This window comes from Pelobates fuscus, chromosome 1 (genome assembly GCF_036172605.1).
Source record: "Pelobates fuscus isolate aPelFus1 chromosome 1, aPelFus1.pri, whole genome shotgun sequence".
Taxonomy (NCBI): domain Eukaryota; kingdom Metazoa; phylum Chordata; class Amphibia; order Anura; family Pelobatidae; genus Pelobates; species Pelobates fuscus.
In genome coordinates, this window is record NC_086317.1 from 306,332,107 (window position 1) to 306,351,808 (window position 19,702).

Genomic DNA, 19,702 nt, shown 5'->3' on the forward strand with positions numbered 1-19,702 from the left:
GAACTAATTGTCAATGTCAATTATTTTTACTTTGCATACTGGTATAAGTTGAATATAAGGATTATAAATTAAATCAAGGTAATAGCAAAGAAAAGTAAAATTGAATTTATTTTGTTTATGTATTTTTATTTTTATTCTATTTAGTTTTATGTTATTGTGTTTTGTGTTTATGGCTTGTGTTGTTTTTTCTGTGTGTGTAAGAAATAAAAAATTAACAATGAAAAAAAAAAAAAGATTGACAAAAAACAAAAATCTATATAAAAAAAATGTACGTCTTACCTGATATATTCCTTTCTTTCTTGATCGTGACAAGCCACAAGTATCAACATATGGTAACGACTCCCTGTTGAATGGATGATGTAGGAAAAACCACAATGCAATGCTTTTTTATGGGCATAGTGGCTACGGTATAATGGAGTGATGTGCTGCCATATTGAAAAACTATGAAATTAGACATTTGCATCACAACAAAAATAATACATCATTGGTCTCAAAAAGATCAGTTTTATTATTTATCTGTATTAGCATTGACAATCTGCTACACATACATATTACTTTCATAATTAAATACATAATTGTTTCATTATAACAAGCAGGAGGGCAAGAGAAAAAAATGTGGATGGCACATTTGGTTAACTTTTATTTAAAACTTGGAATCAAATAATTGTTTGCTCATGAACTATTTTTGTTGTAATTACATATCAAATACACTATGTACTACAATCAATTTTACCAAAGTAGTTTATAATTTACTGCTACAATACTTTGTGTACTCTGCAGAGAAGTCAAAAGAGGTAATGTGGTAGCAGAATACAGTACAGTGTAATAGTGGCTCTAGTGACAATGGACATTTGTATATACTACTTGGTAAGCAACAAGGCTACAGAATTCACAGCCACAACTGATACAGCATGTCTACAATATTAATTGCTGCAGCTTCAGTGCATATCAACTGTGCCCTAAAGTATTTCAATAAAGTATTCTTACATTATTAAATGTTGGAGTATATTAACACTGTTTCAAGTTAACTCCTACTCCTCTTGCTAGCTATGTACTGTAAACATATGCAGAATAGGAGACTTCAAACCAAGGCATGACAGTGAGTGCTTACAATGGTCACTTAAGTGAGGTTTGTAACCTGAGGGCAAGATGACTTACAAACAGAAAAGACAAAACAAACACAAATAAAAAAGATAAAGTACTATGCAGAGAGTGTCTGTGGTATAAGAGGAGCCATGATTCTTAAGATTGCTTCCTTTGTATGTAATAATGGCTCTGTTCCATGGAAGTAATATTTTGGAACTAAGGCTTGACGTTTGTGAGGCCAATGGGAATTAGGCAATCACTGGATTTGATGTCACTGCAGTGCTTTTACAAGATATAGTTTATCTCCATGCTCACTAGTGAAGATGGGTGCTTTTTTGTAATGTTCCACTAGTTCATCCATGCTCTTAAATCGTCGTTGCCCAATGCAATAAACATTGTCCACCAGCTGCACTTTAAAGTGTTTATTCTTTCCTGATGCTTTTAATGATATGGAAAAGTCACTGGGCTGTGGAAGAAAAGTAAGACCATATATTAAAAATGCAATATAAAAAAGTCTGCCTGTTACACAAACAAATGTATACACTACTTCTAAATCAAGAAGTTACCAAAACATGATTATTCCAAAATCATGCATGTCCCAATCAAGGTGCTGCTCCAAAAATAAAGGAACCCTAATAAATTATACATTACAAATGTAAAGATGGATGCACCTTTTGTCTTTCATATATATATATATATTTCTTTATTTTTGTCGTGACATATGCAATAGGAAATAAAACAGTCAGACACAGAGTGGCTTGCGCAGAAGCCGATATGATCAAAATGCTCAGTTACCCTCTGGGTACATGGCTAGAATATGCGTAAACCGTCACGATTTTTACCTTGTGATATAAAATTCTTAATAAATAATAAGAAATAGAATCACATAAACAAGACGCTGAGAAAAGGTTATGTACCATTGAGTGAGGCCGTTACCCCTCCAACTGTTCCCATAAGTCCCAAACTTTGTGGAAGGAGGTCATTGTGTTTCATACCTGCGCTGTTAGCTTATCCATCAAATAATTATCCCTAAGCTTCGTTATGATCAGGTCTGTGTGGAGTGTTTCTGGTTTTCCAGTTTTGAGCCAAGGCGCTGCGGGCTGCTATGTATACCGTATTTAGTAATCTTTGTGTATGCTTATCCAATCCTTCGGTAGGCCTGGACAAGAGGCATGCCCAGGGGTCTAGTGTGAGCCTTATTTGTAGGATATGAGAGCTGAGGTCCACCACACCCCACCAATACTCTTGGACCACATGTGAATGCAGCTGCCCTTGTCCCCGCACAGGCACCAACAGGTGTCTGTAGGGCTGGCATTCAGGTGGTGCTGTTTGGCGGGGGTGGTGTACCAATGGAATAGCGTCTTTTACGCTTGTTCCTGCAGTGTGGTGCAAATGGAGGCTTTCACACAGGCCTCCCATATGTCCCTCCACTCCGTCCCCCAGGTCCTCCTAACACCGGTTTGTGTATCGCAAGGTACCCTCCGCCTCTGATTCTGAGCTCAGGTGGTCATAGAGTAGGGCGATTAGCCTTGTGAGTTCTCTTTGAGGCATATGTTTTCGAAAAAGGTTGCTCGCTTCCCAGCTGTCGTCTTTGCGTCATCGGTTAGTGCAAAGTCCCTGAGCTATATGTAACAAAAGAAGTATTGAGGTTTCATGTCTGCTAGTGTGCGTAAGTGTCCATATGTCACTACCTTGTCCTTAACATAAAGGTGTATGTATCGTTGCAGTCCTGTGGCTTCGATGCCCTTAAAGTCTCTTGCCCTCATACTTGGGGGGAGGCTCTATTCTTCAGCACTGGGGTCAAGGGTGAGGGGTTGTGAGCGAGCTTGTATTTCTGAGCTACCTTGTCCCATATGTCCTAGGAGTTAAGGATGGACGGGCAGGTTGTTCTGGGGAGTGCCCTGTGTTCCCTTGGGGTCCATATGTAAAACCGGGGTAGGTCCGTGCACCTTAATAGGGATTCGATGTCCACCCACCTACTGTGTTCCAGAGGGAAGTGCCAGTAGGCAACCTGAGCCAATTGCGCCACCAGGTTATATAGGAATAGGTGGGGTAGCCCCAGGACCCCCCTCTACTTCGGTCTATAGAGTATAGCGTGGGCCACCCTGGGTCGCTTCCTCTGCCAGATGAAAGTGTCAATTTCCTTCTGGATGTCAGCCAAGTCACTTCTTGTCACCCGCACTGGAACAGCCTGGGACATGAAAAGTAGTCTAGGCATGATGTTCATTTTCACGGCGTGCAGGCGTCTCAGTCAGGATATTGGCTTGTCTGTCCAGTTGTCTAGGTCCCTTTTGAGTGTGGTGAATGTGGCGGAACCAACCTCGCCACTGGGCATTGGAGAAGCCTGTTTGCCCGCCTCCTGTCTGCTGACTATGGCCCCTGGGAGATTTGACATTTTAAATACAGGATTTGGGCATGTTGTATTGTATTATGCTGCTACTGGCCCTTTAAGAACCATCTGGGGACTTACTGTGGAGTTACTGGGTGGCCACCATTTCATGTATCAGAGGCACATGGTGAGAACAATGGATGAAGCACATGGTGAGAACAATGGATTGCGGCCATTTTAACTCACAGACACTGTTGTGACTTTTCTACAGGGTGCCATCTCGCGCGGTAGTTTTAAACTATACAACAGGGAACACATTATACAGTAATTATTTTTTATATAATCTGTATATCTTCTGCGGAATCTGCATTAAACTGTATCTTCCAAACTACTGAACGGATCTGGGTGAATTTTGGATATGTGGTTCACCCAGATCCCCCGGTTCTGAGGATATACTTTTTATGGGGCTATTGCATGTTTTGGGGTCCCTGTGATATGTTTTATAAAACTATTTCTCTGTCTGTGATAATTATATTACCCATTGTGTTCAGTAATCATATCACAGGCAGAGGGGAGGATTTTGTGTGGGAGTGTCTGTGTGTATTGTACATATTGATTGGTTGTTCTGTAAAACCCTGTGGGCAGTACTATGTTTGTGGATTGGGAATAAAAGAGGCTATATGTGCCAGTACAGTCAGTTCTGCTTGACCTCAAAACGAAGTGTCGTCTCGTTATTGGGGGAATTGGATTGTATGCTGATTCCTAGGAGTGTAAGCTGATTGTATGCTTTTCCGGTTCAGCTGTTTACACCCGATAGTGACCCGATAGTGTTTAACCCACCATTAATAAAACCCACCTTATTTCCAGCGCTGCGTGGGCCCATCGGCGCTGGCCCCCGATAGGAAAAGCATTGGATTGGCTAAAATCGGCAAGGGGGCGGGGCAAAAAAACATTTTGACGCTAATGCATCTATATAAAGAAAATTCAGTGTCCCCATGCAGAGTGTGGAGACGCTGAACGGCACTGCTGCCTACTGTGCAGCACTGAGCCGGGAAGCACCTCCAGTAGCCATCTGAGGAGTGGCCACCTTGAGGTGTTCCTAGGAGCAATGTAAACACCGCCTTTTCATGAAAATGCCTGCATACAATGATTATACTCACCAGAACAACTACATTAAGCTATAGTTGTTCTAGTGGCTATAGTGTCCATTTAACTGGAACCCTGTAATGAGGTGCAAACCAGAAGTTTGATTATACTCTCATATAATATATGAAAGACCTAAGCCGACGATGTATTGCTGACAATCACGGACCCAATAAGGTCCATGACCAGACTAACCACGCTGCCAGAAGAATACGGGGCGGTATCGAGTTATACAGTAAACCTCTACAAATCAATAGCAATGCCCATCAACATGACAGACCAGGACATAACGTGCATCAGACAAGCACATCAGATTAAGATTGCCACAGACGCATTCACCTACCTGGGGGTACAACTCACAGCAGACCCCGCGGCTCTTTACAGGCACAACTACACACCCTTATTCACTGTAACGGATCGACGGGCACCCTGACTGGGTACCTCCGATGAAGGATGCTCCTAGCGCTTCCTGAGGAATTAAAGCACTGCAGCAGACACCACAACCACCAAACCGGAGAAGCATATGAATGCTCTCAAGCATATGAATGCTCTCAAGCATATGAATGCTCCCAAGCATATGAAGCATTCATATGCTTGAGAGCATTCATATGCTTCTCCGGTTTGGTGGTTGTGGTGTCTGCTGCAGTGCTTTAATTCCTCAGGAAGCGCTAGGAGCATCCTTCATCGGAGGTATCCAGTCAGGGTGCCCGTCGATCCGTTACAGTGAATAAGGGTGTGTAGTTGTGCCTGTAAAGAGCCGCGGGGTCTGCTGTGAGTTGTACCCCCAGGTAGGTGAATGCGTCTGTGGCAATCTTAATCTGATGTGCTTGTCTGATGCACGTTATGTCCTGGTCTGTCATGTTGATGGGCATTGCTATTGATTTGTAGAGGTTTACTGTATAACTCGATACCGCCCCGTATTCTTCTGGCAGCGTGGTTAGTCTGGTCATGGACCTTATTGGGTCCGTGATTGTCAGCAATACATCGTCGGCTTAGGTCTTTCATATATTATATGAGAGTATAATCAAACTTCTGGTTTGCACCTCATTACAGGGTTCCAGTTAAATGGACACTATAGCCACTAGAACAACTATAGCTTAATGTAGTTGTTCTGGTGAGTATAATCATTGTATGCAGGCATTTTCATGAAAAGGCGGTGTTTACATTGCTCCTAGGAACACCTCAAGGTGGCCACTCCTCAGATGGCTACTGGAGGTGCTTCCCGGCTCAGTGCTGCACAGTAGGCAGCAGTGCCGTTCAGCGTCTCCACACTCTGCATGGGGACACTGAATTTTCTTTATATAGATGCATTAGCGTCAAAATGTTTTTTTGCCCCGCCCCCTTGCCGATTTTAGCCAATCCAATGCTTTTCCTATCGGGGGCCAGCGCCGACGGGCCCACGCAGCGCTGGAAATAAGGTGGGTTTTATTAATGGTGGGTTAAACACTATCGGGTCAGGAATACATGTTTGTGGTCCTGACCCTGTAGTGTTCCTTTAAACCTTGCACTGCAGAGAAGCCCAAGAGGATCATTGTACTGTAAGTGGGCTAATGTGATAATAGTAGCCATTAAAACATTAGGTTGGTAAAGAACAAGACTTGCTAAAAATGGCTTGTTGCAAGCATATGAAAGATATATTCATACCTTTTAACTAATAGTATTTTAACCCGTTCACGCCGTTACGGCGTGCTATGCCGTCCCGGCGTTTATGGGCTTAAACGCCTTCATGGCGGCATAGCACGCTGCGGCGTTTTAGCCCACCCACATGTCTCCGATCCCTCCCAAACTGCAGATCACGGTTGGGGGACCTGCCTGGGTCCCTGTGGCCAATCCGTGGTGATCTGCAGTTTGTGATCGCAGTGACAGCCAGTCACTGCGATCACTGTTACAATGTGTCAGCCAATGATTTTAAATCACTGGCTGACACATGGTCTCTGCCCCTCTCCTCACCTCACTTCGATCTGAGAGAGAGAGGCAGAGAGATCGTTGCTGGAGAGTCCTGTGTCCTGAAAATTGTTAAAAAATAAAGAAAAAGTAAAAAATAAATAAAAATTTTTTAACCCTTCCAGTGCTGGTCACAGCATTTAACACTGATCAGCCTGTTTAGGGATTTTAGTACATTTGTACTATTATTAATTGTATTTTTTTTTAGGGTCAAAACAATTTTTTACATTTCTTTTTGACCCTTCGTCAGCTGCAGCAACCCAAATCTCCCTTAACCCTTTCCCCGCTGCCGTGATCACTATACTGTACAGTATCGCTACTGTACAGTATTGTACCAGTGATCACTGTGATCAGAGGGCTCTCTGATCAGGCTGACTTTTTGAGGGGGTTATTTTTATTAAAAACAAAAAACAAAAAATAAAATAAAAATTAACCCTTTCTGCACTGGTCACAGCAGCCTAAACTGTGATCAGTACATTTATTTTATTTTTTGTGGGTTTTTGAGGGTGGGTAGTAGGGTGTTAGGCAGGTAGGAATTTAGTAATTTCCCCCCTCCCTTTTTTTAAAATTAATTATTGAGTAGTCCCCCCTAGAATGGCACGTCGCTACTCGGCCGAGGAGGCGTACGCCATTCTGGCAGGCAGTGATAGTGAACTCTATCACTGCCTCTGACATTGAGGCTATGACTGACTCCTCTAGTGATGGTGCCCCACCACCACCAACAAGAGGACGCTCAGCAACCCCAATGCCAGATGGAGACTGGGTGCCCCCAAACCCAACGGCCCCAGATATTCCCCCATTTACGGCGACCCCCGGTTATGGTGGATGCTTGGGAGCGCCTAAAATATTTTGATTTGTTTATGTCAGAGGACGTATTTCAGTTATTGGTTGAGCAAACCAATTTATTTGCCAACCAATATCTGACTGCGAATCCGGGGTCACATTACAATCGGCATAATATGTGGCACCCCACGGATCTCGCAGAAATGCGCAAATTTTGGGCTCTAGTTATGGGCATTGTCAAAAAGCAGAGTATCAGGTCCTACTGGTACAAGCACCCCATCCTGGCGACCACTCTTTTCCCTGGGGTTATGAAGAGGGATTGCTATGAGCAGCTGCTGCGTTTCCTCCACTTCAACGACAACACACCGTGCCCCCCAAGAAACGACCCATTGTTTGACAGGCTGTACAAAATTCGGCCCCTAATTGAACTCATGTCAGACAAATTCTCCCAAAATTATGTTCCTGAAGAAAATATTTGTATAGATGAGTCCTTAATGAAATTTAAGGGTAGATTACTTTTTAAACAGTATATCCCTTCTAAACGGTCCCGATACGGTGTAAAATTTGATAAATTGTGTGAATCAAAATCTGGATATACATGGGCATTTCGTATTTATAAGGATAGCCATCTTGACCCACCAGTATGCCCTGATTCTGTGGGTACATGGGGCAAGATAGTATGGGACCTAATCCTTCCCTTGTTAAATAAGCGATACAGGCTATGGGTTGACAACTATTACACAAGCATAGAGTTATTTAAAACTCTATTTTGCTTGGAGACCGTAGCCTGTGGCACAGTGCGTAAGAATCGTAGAGGTTTCCCCCAAACCCTGGCAAGAGGTAGACGCAGTAGGGGCTCCCTTTCAGCGCTCCGCCAGGATGAGTTGCTTGCCCTTCGCTTCACCGATAGGAAAGATGTGTACATGTTGTCTACAATGCACGACGAAACTTCAGTGCCAGTGTCTGTGAGAGGTGGAACTGAGCAGCTGGAGAAGCCGAAGTGCATTGTAGACTACAGCAAGTTTATGGGGGGAGTAGACTTGGCTGATCAGTGCATACAGCCCTATCTGGTGAACCGGAAGAGTAGGACCTGGTACAAGAAAATTGCAATCTACATAACCCAGATTGCAATTTTCAATGCCTATGTGCTTTATAAAAAGGAAGCCATAGGTAGACCATGCCCATTTCTAGAGTTTATGGTCCAAATTTTGTCTCAAATTATATTTGCCCAGACCCCAAATCCTAACCCTCCTTTGGAATCAGAAGATGTCCAACGACTTTTCAGCAAACATTTCCCTTCCCGAATCCCCCCCACACCCTGTAAAAGGTCACCCCAACGAAAATGCCGTGTTTGCTGGAAAAGAGGAGTCCAAAAGGACTCCAGTTATTATTGCCCCTCCTGTCCATCCCTACCCGCCCTCTGCATAACAGACTGTTTCAAAGTCTACCATACAGAGCTGAACTACTAAATCACTCTGTATGGTACTTTGGCAGTTTGTTTGCTTGATTTCCCTGGATTCCCTGACCTCGGCTTGTCCTGACTATGCTTCGTTAGCTGCCTGTACCGACCCATTGGCTAGTTTTATCGACTACTCTGATTTCTGGATTCCCCTGACCTTGGCCTGTCCCTGTTTATGCTAGCCATTCTAAAGTGGCTACACCAAACAACTCAAAATACTACATTTGTTGTACTTGAAATGTGCCTTCTCAAAAAAAAGCTCAAAACTAATCACAGGGTTAATGCTACAGTATCTGAGTCAAAGATCTACCTGCCTCTCTCTGCCTTCAGATCAAAGTGTATGTGGGGGTACTGTACTATTCCTGTGATATACTAAAAACCTGGAAACATTGTACATGTAGGTATCGTTATATTCAGAAGACAGTGTTAAATCAAAATACCGAGGTTTTAGTGCACTAACTAATACCAGGATTATGACATTTCTAGTGAAAATGCAATTTACCGTATTTTTTGCTCCATAAGACGCACTTTTTTACCCCTCAAAAGTGAGGGGAAATGTCTTAGCGTCTTATGGAGCGAATATGAAGCTTTACTTACCTGTCTTGCAGCGTTGGCCGGCAGCACAGGGCGCACCGCGGTAGTGGAACTTGAATTTCATGTTCCGGTTTCCGGCGGGACTGAAAGGAAGTGTGCACAAGCTGAGTGCGCACTTCCTTTCAGTCCCGCCGGAAACCGGAACATGAAATTCAAGTTCCACTACCGCGGTGCGCCCTGTGCTGCTGGCCAATGCTACAAGACAGGTAAGTAATTATGGGACAAGGGGAGGGGGACAGTAAGGGGAGGGGGACAGTAAGGGGGGGGATGAAGTCTATGGGGGGGATGAAGTCTATGAAGGGGGGGGATGAAGTCTATGGAGGGGGGGATGAAGTCTATGGAGGGGGGGATGAAGTCTATGGGGAGGGGGGATGAAGTCTATGGGGAGGGGGGGATGAAGTCTATGGGGAGGGGGGGATGAAGTCTATGGGGAGGGGGGGATGAAGTCTATGGGGAGGGGGGGATGAAGTCTATGGGGAGGGGGGGGATGAAGTCTATGGGGAGGGGGGGGATGAAGTCTATGGGGAGGGGAGGGATGAAGACTATGGGGAGGGGGGGGATGAAGACTATGGGGAGGGGGGGGATGAAGACTATGGGGAGGGGGGGGATGAAGACTATGGGGAGGGGGTGGATGAAGACTATGGGGAGGGGGTGGATGAAGACTATGGGGATGGGGGGATGAAGACTATGGGGAGGGGGTGGATGAAGACTATGGGGAGGGGGTGGATGAAGTCTATGGGGAGGGGGTGGATGAAGACTATGGGGAGGGGGGGATGAAGACTACGGGGAGGGGGTGGATGAAGACTATGGGGAGGGGGTGGATGAAGTCTATGGGGAGGGGGTGGATGAAGTCTATGGGGAGGGGGTGGATGAAGTCTATGGGGAGGGGGTGGGTGAAGACTATGGGGAGGGGGTGAGTGAAGACTATGGGAGAGAGGAGAAGACTATGGGAGGGGGGGACACTATGGGACAGGGGAGAAAAAAAATATTCTGTACAAACTGTCCCATAGTAAGAAACACTATGGGACAGTTTGTTCAGAATATTTTTTTTCTGGGTTTCTTCCTCTAAAAACTAGGTGCGTCTTATGGTGAGGTGCGTCTTATGGAGCGAAAAATACGGTATATGATTAAAAAGACAAAAATAAAAGTAGAAATTGCTACATGGGCCCATCATTTCTGTTAAAATTGCTAGACCAAACATCTCAAGGTCTGCCATTTGTTGTACTCTGGGTTGCCTACTTTTGAAAATGGTATGCCATAACGGTGGAAATGTTATTACCCAGGCTGCCATGCTCTTTAAATAGCCACATAGGCCCAGCAAATCACTTTGTCAAACTTACAAGCTAAAAGGGCATCTAATATAGTTTGCCTTGTACTTATTGGAAAAAATCTGAAATAATGATACGTGGTGGTACCGTTATATTCAGAAGACAGTGTTAAATCAAAATACTGAGGTTTTAGTGCACTAATACCAAGATTATGACATTTCTAGTGTAAACGCAATTTATGTGATTAAAAAGACAAAAATAAAAGTAGAAATTGCTACATGGGCCCATCATTTCTGTTAAAATGGCTAGACCAAACATCTCAAGGTCTGCCATTTGTTGTACTCTGGGTTGCCTACTTTTGAAAATGGTATGCCATAACGGTGGAAATGTTATTACCCAGGCTACCATGCTCTCTAAATAGGCACATAGGCCCAGCAAATCACTTTGTCAAATTTCGAACTTTGAAATGGACATCTAATATATCTGTCCCTGTGACTTCCCCCAAAAAACAGAAAATCCAGTACATGGGGGTAGTGTTATATTCAGGAGACAATGTTAAAAAAAAATAAAATTGTGAGGCTTTGTTGCAATAACTCATACCAGGAATAAGAAATGTCCTGTGAAAAGTGAGTTCATGTGTGGGAAAAAAGCACAAATAAAACTATTACTGCTATGTGGGCCCTTCATTTCTGATAAAGTGGTTCGACCAAACATCTTAAAATGCACCATTTGAAATACTCTGGGTTGCCTACTTTTGAAAATGGTATGCCATAATAGTGGAAATGTTATTACCCAGGCTGCCATGCTCTCTCAAAGGCGAAATAGGCCCAGGAAATCACCTTGTCAAATTTCCAACTTTGAAATGGACATCTAATATATTTGTCCCTGTGACTTCCCCCCCAAAAAACAGAAAATCCGGTACATGGGGGTACTGTTATATTTAGGAGACAATGTTAAAAAAAAAATTGTATGGCTTTGTTGCAATAACTCCTACCAGGAATAAGCAATGTCCTGTGAAAAGTGAGTTCATGTGTGGAAAAAAGCACAAATGAAACTATTACCGCTATGTGGGGCCTTCATTTTAGATCAAACATCTTAAAATGCACCATTTGAAATACTCTGGGTTGCCTACTTTTAAAAATGGTATGCCATAATAGTGGAAATGTTATTACCCAGGCTGCCATGCTCTCTCAAAGGCAAGATAGGCCCAGAAAATCGCTTTGCCAATTTTCAATGTGTAAAACCAAAAATGGACAAGCGTATATATGACCCTGTAACTTTTGAAAACCCCATAAAACCTATACATGGGGGGTACCTTAGCGCTTGTAAGACATCACTAAACAGAACTAGGAGTGTTTCAGGGCAGTAAACTATATACTGACGTTAATATCAGTAAAAGTACAGTTTTTATGTGAAAAATGCAAAAAAAAACAAAAAAAAAAACTAACACTAACTTTGGCTAGCATTTGTGCCCAAGTGGCTACTACAAAAGACTGGCCATACCCCATTTTGAATACACTGGGATGTCTACTTTTTCAAATGGTATGCCATTAAGGGGTAATTTTCATTTCTTGGCTGCCATACGGTCTCAAAGGCAGCCTAAACACAGCAAACTAATCTCACAAATTTCATTGTGAAAAAGCATAAATGGATAAGCCGTATATATGACCCTGTAACGTTCAAAAAACGCTTAAAACCTATACATAGGGGGTACCGTGCCGCTTGTGAGACATCACTGAATAGAACTAGGAGTGTTTCAGGGCAGTAAACTACCGTATATACTCGAGTATAAGCCGAGTTTTTCAGCACATTGTTTGTGCTGAAAAACCCCAACTCGGCTTATACTCGAGTCACTGTCTGTATTATGGCAACTTACATTGCCATAATACAGACTGGGGGCTGTGGGGGCTGTAGAGCGTTTACTTACCTCTCCTGCAGCTCCTTTCTCCTCCGTGCCGGTCTGTTCAGCACCTCTGTCAGCTCCCAGTGTAAGTCTCGCGAGAGCCGCGGGGTCATAGTGCGGCTCTCGCGAGACTCACAGTGTAAGCTGACAGGGGAGCTGACCGGAACGGCGCGGAGGAGGAGGGAGCTGACAGGAGAGGTACGTAACAGCTCTGCCAGCCCCCTCCCCCCCCACTGAACTGCCAATGCCACTGGACCACCAGGGAAGGAGAGCCCCCCTCCCTGCCATGTATCAAGCAGGGAGGGGGGATGAAAAAAATAAATATAATAATAAAATGTTAAAAATAATAATTAAAAAAAATAATATAACAAAAAAAAAAAATAATAATTAATAAAATAAATAATAATAGAACAAAAAAATGATTAAAATAATAGTTAATAAAATAACAATAATCAAAATGCCCACCCCCCCACCAACACATACACACACTGCATTCATACACACGCACTGCACACACGCTGCATTCATACACACACTGCACTCATAAGCACACACTGCATTCATTATATACACACACTGTAAATAAATATTCAATTAATATAATTTTTTTAGGATCTAATTTTATTTAGAAATTTACCAGTAGCTGCTGCATTTCCCACCCTAGTCTTTTTCCAAGTTTTTTGGGGTAAAATTAGGGGCCTCGGCTTATATTCGGGTTGGCTTATACTCGAGTATATACGGTATACACTGACAATAATATTATCAGTAAAAGTACAGTTTTTATGTGAAAAATGCAAAAAAAAAACAAAAAACGAACACTAACTTTGGCTAGCATTTGTGCCCAAGTGGCTACTACAAAAGACTGGCCATACCCCATTTTGAATACCCTGGGATGTCTAATTTTTCAAATGGTATGCCATTAAGTGGTAATTTTCATTTCTTGGCTGCAATATGGTCTCAAAAGCAGCCTAGACACAGCAAACCAATCTGACAAATTTCATTGTGAAAAAGCATATATGGATAAGCCGTATATATGACCCTGCAACTTTCAAAAACCCCATAAAACCTATACATGGGGGGTACCGTGGCGCTTGTGAGACATCACTGAATAGAACTAGGAGTGTTTCAGGGCAGTAAACTATACACTGACAATAATATTTTCAGTAAAAGTACAGTTTTTATTTGAAAAATGAAAAAAAACACAAAAAAAAAACGAACACTAACTTTGGCTAGCGTTTATGCCCAAGTGGCTACTACAAAAGACTGGGCATACCCCATTTTGAATACCCTGGGATGTCTACTTTTTCAAATGGTATGCCATGATGGGGTAACTTACATTTCTTGGCTGCCATACGGTCTCAGAGGCAACCTAGGTCCAGCAAACCAATCTGTGAAATTTCTATGTAAAAAATAAATAAATAGACAAGACGTATATTTGACCCTGTAACTTTCCAAAACACCATAAAACCTATACATGGGGGTTACTGTTTTACTCATGAGACATTTCTGAATACAAATATGTATGTTTTATTGCAGTAAAACCAAACAGTATTGTGACATTAACCGTTAAATTGACATGCAGAAATTGAAAAATATCAACATTTCTTAAATTTTTCAAACTTTTTTTTAGATTTTATTCATATAAAATGTAGTTCTATATATGAATGTTTGATATGGAATGAAAGCCCTGTTTCCCCTGAACAAACCGATATATAATAAGTGTGGGTGCACTTAGTATGAAAGAGGTAAATTATAGTTGAACAGACATAGAGCCAAATTTTGTGGTTTGTTTACGTTTTGTTTTGATCACAACTTGTACATTTGGCTCCATCCTTACCCCTTCAGGACCGCTGACGGTTCAGGACCGTCAGCGGTAAAATGTGCGTTTGGACCGCTGACGGTCCTGAACCGTCATAACGGTCTGGGGCTACTTACCTGATCGCCGTCGGTCCCACGGCGGCGATCAGCGCTCCTCCCGGTCATGGGGGACTGCCTGTCTGCCCGGGCAGTCTCCCCTCGGCAGATCAAGACCCCACGGCCACGTGATCACTCGATCACATGACCGCAATAGGGGTCCATGTGGCTGCCTGCAGGGGGACTGTCTGTGCTGACAGGCAGTCTCCCTGCATCTGTAAAATCATAAAATAAAGTAAAAAAAATAGCAATCAGTGTAAAAACATAATAATATGTATATATATATGATATATATACACACATGTATTATATCTATATATAATATATGTATATGTATCATATATATCAGTGATGGCGAACCTATGGCACGCGTGCCACGCCGGGCCCGCTCTGTTGGCACGCGCCCATAGGTCGCCGGGAGAGGGGGCCGCTGGCTGTCTGCAGAGTAGGCACCTGCCTGCCCGAAACGGCAGGCGCCTGCTCTGCTTCCGGGTCGGGAGGCAGGGGGAGGGCTCTAGGAAGCAGCTCCCCTGTCCTCCCGCGCGATGCTGTGTGGAGCGTTGCCGCGCGTTACCATTGCAACACTCCACACAGTATCGCGCTGGAGGATAGGGTAGCTGTTTCCTAGCCGCCACCAACATACTTACCACCGGACCACCAGGGATGGCTGTCCCCCGTCTCCCCCCCCAAGGTAAGAGGAAGGGAGGGGGGGATACAGCATTAATATATCTTTTTTTTTAATGTATTTACCCCTTTACCCCTACCACCTACAGCACCCCTTACCCCCACAGCACACCTACAAACCACAGCACCCCTTACCCCCCCAGCACCCCTGCCACCTACAGCACCCCTTACCCCCCCCCAGCACCCCTACCCCCCACCACCCACAGCACCCCTTACCCCCCCAGCACCCCTACCCCCCACCACCCCTTACCCCCACAGCACCCCTACCACCCACAGCACCCCTACCCCCTACAGCACCCCTACCCCATACAGCACCCCTTACCCCCTACAGCACCCCTTACCCCCACAGCACACCTACAAACCACAGCACCCCTTACCCCCCCAGCACCCCTACCACCTACAGAACCCCCTACACCCCCAGCACCCCTACCCCCACCACCCCTTACCCCCCCAGCACCCCTACCCCCCACCACCCCTTACCCCCACAGCACCCCTACCACCCACAGCACCCTTACCCCCTACAGCACCCCTTACCCCCTAAAGCACCCCTTACCCCCTAAAGCACCCCTTACCCCCTACAGCACCCCTTACCCCCTACAGCACCCCTCACCCCCTACAGCACCCCTTACCCCCACAGCACCCCTACCACCCATAGCACCCCTACCCCCCACAAAGCACCCGTACCCCCCACACACACAGCACCCGTACCTCCCTACACACACACAGCACCCGTACCTCCCTACACACAGCAACCGTACCCACCCACACACACACACAGCACACCCCACACACACTGCACTCCACACCCTTACACACAAACACATACACTGCACCCCTCAATGCAGTATGTGTGTGTATTCAGCAGTCTGTGTGTGTATTCAGCAGTCTGTCTGTGTGTGTATTCAGCAGTCTGTCTGTGTGTGTATTCAGCAGTCTGTCTGTGTGTGTATTCAGCAGTCTGTCTGTGTGTGTATTCAGCAGTCTGTCTGTGTATTCAGCAGTCTGTCTGTGTGTGTATTCAGCAGTCTGTCTGTGTGTGTATTCAGCAGTCTGTCTGTGTGTGTATTCAGCAGTCTGTCTGTGCGTGTATTCAGCAGTCTGTCTGTGCGTGTACTCAGCGGACTGTGCGTGTACTCAGCGGACTGTGCGTGTACTCAGCGGACTGTGCGTGTACTCAGCGGACTGTGCGTGTACTCAGCGGACTGTGCGTGTACTCAGCGGACTGTGCGTGTACTCAGCGGACTGTGCGTGTACTCAGCGGACTGTGCGTGTACTCAGCGGACTGTGCGTGTACTCAGCGGACTGTGCGTGTACTCAGCGGACTGTGCGTGTACTCAGCGGACTGTGCGTGTACTCAGCGGACTGTGCGTGTACTCAGCGGACTGTGCGTGTACTCAGCGGACTGTGTGTACTCAGCGGACTGTGTGTGTACTCAGCGGACTGTGTGTGTACTCAGCGGACTGTGTGTGTACTCAGCGGACTGTGTGTACTCAGCGGACTGTGTGTACTCAGCGGACTGTGTGTACTCAGCGGACTGTGTGTGTACTCAGCGGACTGTGTGTGTACTCAGCGGACTGTGTGTGTACTCAGCGGACTGTGTGTGTACTCAGCGGACTGTGTGTGTACTCAGCGGACTGTGTGTGTACTCAGCGGACTGTGTGTGTACTCAGCGGACTGTGTGTGTACTCAGCGGACTGTGTGTGTACTCAGCGGACTGTGTGTGTACTCAGCGGACTGTGTGTGTGTACTCAGCGGACTGTGTGTGTACTCAGCGGACTGTGTGTGTACTCAGCGGACTGTGTGTGTATTCAGCGGACTGTGTGTATTCAGCGGACTGTGTGTGTATTCAGCGGACTGTGTGTGTATTCAGCGGACTGTGTGTGTATTCAGCGGACTGTGTGTGTATTCAGCGGACTGTGTGTGTATTCAGCGGACTGTGTGTGTATTCAGCGGACTGTGTGTGTATTCAGCGGACTGTGTGTGTATTTAGCGGACGGTGTGTGTGTGTATGTATTTAGCGGACGGTGTGAGAATGTGTTCTGCAGTCTGTGTCTAATAAATATAAGCTGCATTTTATCTATTTATATCATTATTTAAAATTTGTATAATTGAACTCTCTGTTGTGTTCTTTTAAAACAAAAGTTGTTAATTAGTTCGGACAACTGTACAAGTTGTTTTTTCTAAATTTAAACCTCAGTATTCAGGTTTAATTGCAGTGTTGGCACTTTGAGGAAAAAAAAAGTTGGCATGTATTGCGGTTTGGGCACTCGGTCTCAAAAAGGTTCGCCATCACTGATATATATATAATGTCATACTAAGTGTATTTTTATATTTATAAATACGTATATTAATATAAAAATACACTTATATTTAAATTACACACAAATATATCCAATATATATAATTACTATATATATGGTATATATATATATATTATTATAAAATACAAATAATATGTTAATAAAAATAAATAACAAAAAATAAAAATAATTTTTAATAATTAAAAAAATTATATATATGCAATTTTATTCTAACAGCATTTTGATATTGATATATATATATTTATATAAAAATACACTTAGAATGTAATGATATATATATCTATGTATAAATAAATAAAAATAATACGAAATATACATATGTCCATATACATAATTACATATATAATTTCATAAATATACACGTAGACGTCAAATATATAAATATGTATATATATTACAATTCTACGTGCATATTTATGTAATATTTTTACCTAATTAAGTAATTTTAATGATTGCAATTTGAGGGACCTGCCTGCCAACCCAGGCCGAAAGTCCAGATAATTTAATTTGCTAGCACTGTGTTTAACCCTGTAACTTTCTATGACACCCTAAAACCTGTACATGGGGGTACTGTTTTACTCGGGAGACTTCGCTGAACACAAATATTAGTGTTTCAAAACAGTAAAACATATCACAGAGATGATATTGTCAGTGAAAGTGAAGTTTTCTGCATTTTTCACACACAAACAGCACTTTCACTGAGGATATTATTGCTGTGATACATTTTACTGTTCTAATACAATAATATTTGTGTTCAGCGAAGTCTCCTGAGTATAACAGTACCCCACATGTAGAGGTTTTATAGTGTTTGTAAAAGTTACAGGGTCAAATATAATTCTTAATTTTACTTTTTTTTTATTGAAATTTGTCAGATTGGTTAGGTTGCCTTTGAGAGCGTATGGTAGCCAAGGAATGTGAATTAGCCCCATGATGGCATACCATTTGCAAAAGAAGACAACCCAAGGTATTGCAAATGGGGTATGTTCAGCCTTTTTTAGTAGCCACTTAGTCACAAACACCGGCCAAAGTTAGCGTTTTTTGCATTTTTAACACACAAACAAATATAAATGCTAACTTTGGCCAGTGTTTGTGACTAGGTGGCTACTAAAAAAGACTGGACATACCCCATTTTGAATACCCTGGGTTGTCTACTTTAAAAAAATATGTACATGTGAGGTGTGATTCGGGGATTTATGACAGATAACGGTGTTACAATGTCACTATTTATACATTTAAAATATATATATCTTGAAACAGCAATGTCCTACTTGTATTTATAGGCCTATAACTTGCACAAAAAAAAAGCAATAAAGCATGTAAACACTGGGTGTTTTTAAACTCGGGACAAAATTTTGAATCTATTTAGCAGTTTTTTTCATTAGCTTTTGTAGATAAGTAAAAGATTTTTCAAGTAAAAGTCCAAAAACATGTTTTTTTTTAATTTTTCACCATATTTTATTATTTTTTTTAAATACAATATATTACATAATACAAATAATGGTATGTAAAGAAAGCCCTTCTTGTCTTGAAAAAAACAATATATAACTTGTATGGGAACCGTAAATGAGAGAGCGGAAAATTACAGCTAAACACAAACACCACAAAAAAACACAGTTAAAACTGCCCTGGTCCTTAACGTACAAACATCGCAAAAACAGGCCGGTCCTTAAGGAGTTAAGGGGTTACGTGAGGTGATTTTAAAAAAGAAAAAACTTTGAAGTTTATTTCTTTCTTTCTAAAGTTCAGCGTGCCATATTTTGTATTTTCTACCAAGTGGTCTCAGCAGCACACTTGATGGATGACAGGTTCTCCAAATAAATATGCCGACTAATTTTGTAGTATTGCTAATATTTGCCACTTATAAATTAAAGGAAAACTATAATATTTTTTCATTATTTAAAATAAAAGATTATACATATAATAGTCTCTGGATGTATTATATCGTAAGATACCTCTTTTCAGTGCATTATTTTTTGTCTTACTCTTTCTCGAGGAGGTGGAGATTACCAAGACCTCTTTTGTTAGAAGCACAGCCTATCTGACCAAAAATTGTGCAAATGGGTGAGTTAGCATGCATTTACATATGCTGACACCATGCACAGGTGCCAGACATCTCAAAAATGCATTTCTGGCCAAAGGAAGCATAATTTAGGAAATAGACTGGAAAAAAAATGTCTTGCAAAATCTTGCAACAAATACTGTATTTGTGCAAGTCACTTACTACAGTTAATGGATGTGTTCTAATAATCATGAGGTGTTTTGTCAAATGCTGGT

The 19,702-nt window shown here is 43.0% G+C and overlaps 1 protein-coding gene across 3 annotated transcripts in view; it reads right to left on the minus strand.

Moving 5' to 3' along the window:
* Window positions 1–488: 488 nt before the first annotated feature.
* The window catches only part of NCK2 (NCK adaptor protein 2), an 89,236-nt gene continuing 70,022 nt past the window's right edge, over window positions 489–19,702 (minus strand). For all 3 annotated transcript variants that reach the window (XM_063458231.1, XM_063458240.1, XM_063458247.1), the window contains exon 4: window positions 489–1,552. In XM_063458231.1, the coding sequence (XP_063314301.1) occupies window positions 1,358–1,552 (195 nt within the window). In that variant the 3' untranslated portion in view covers window positions 489–1,357. The remainder of the gene's footprint in view (window positions 1,553–19,702) is intronic.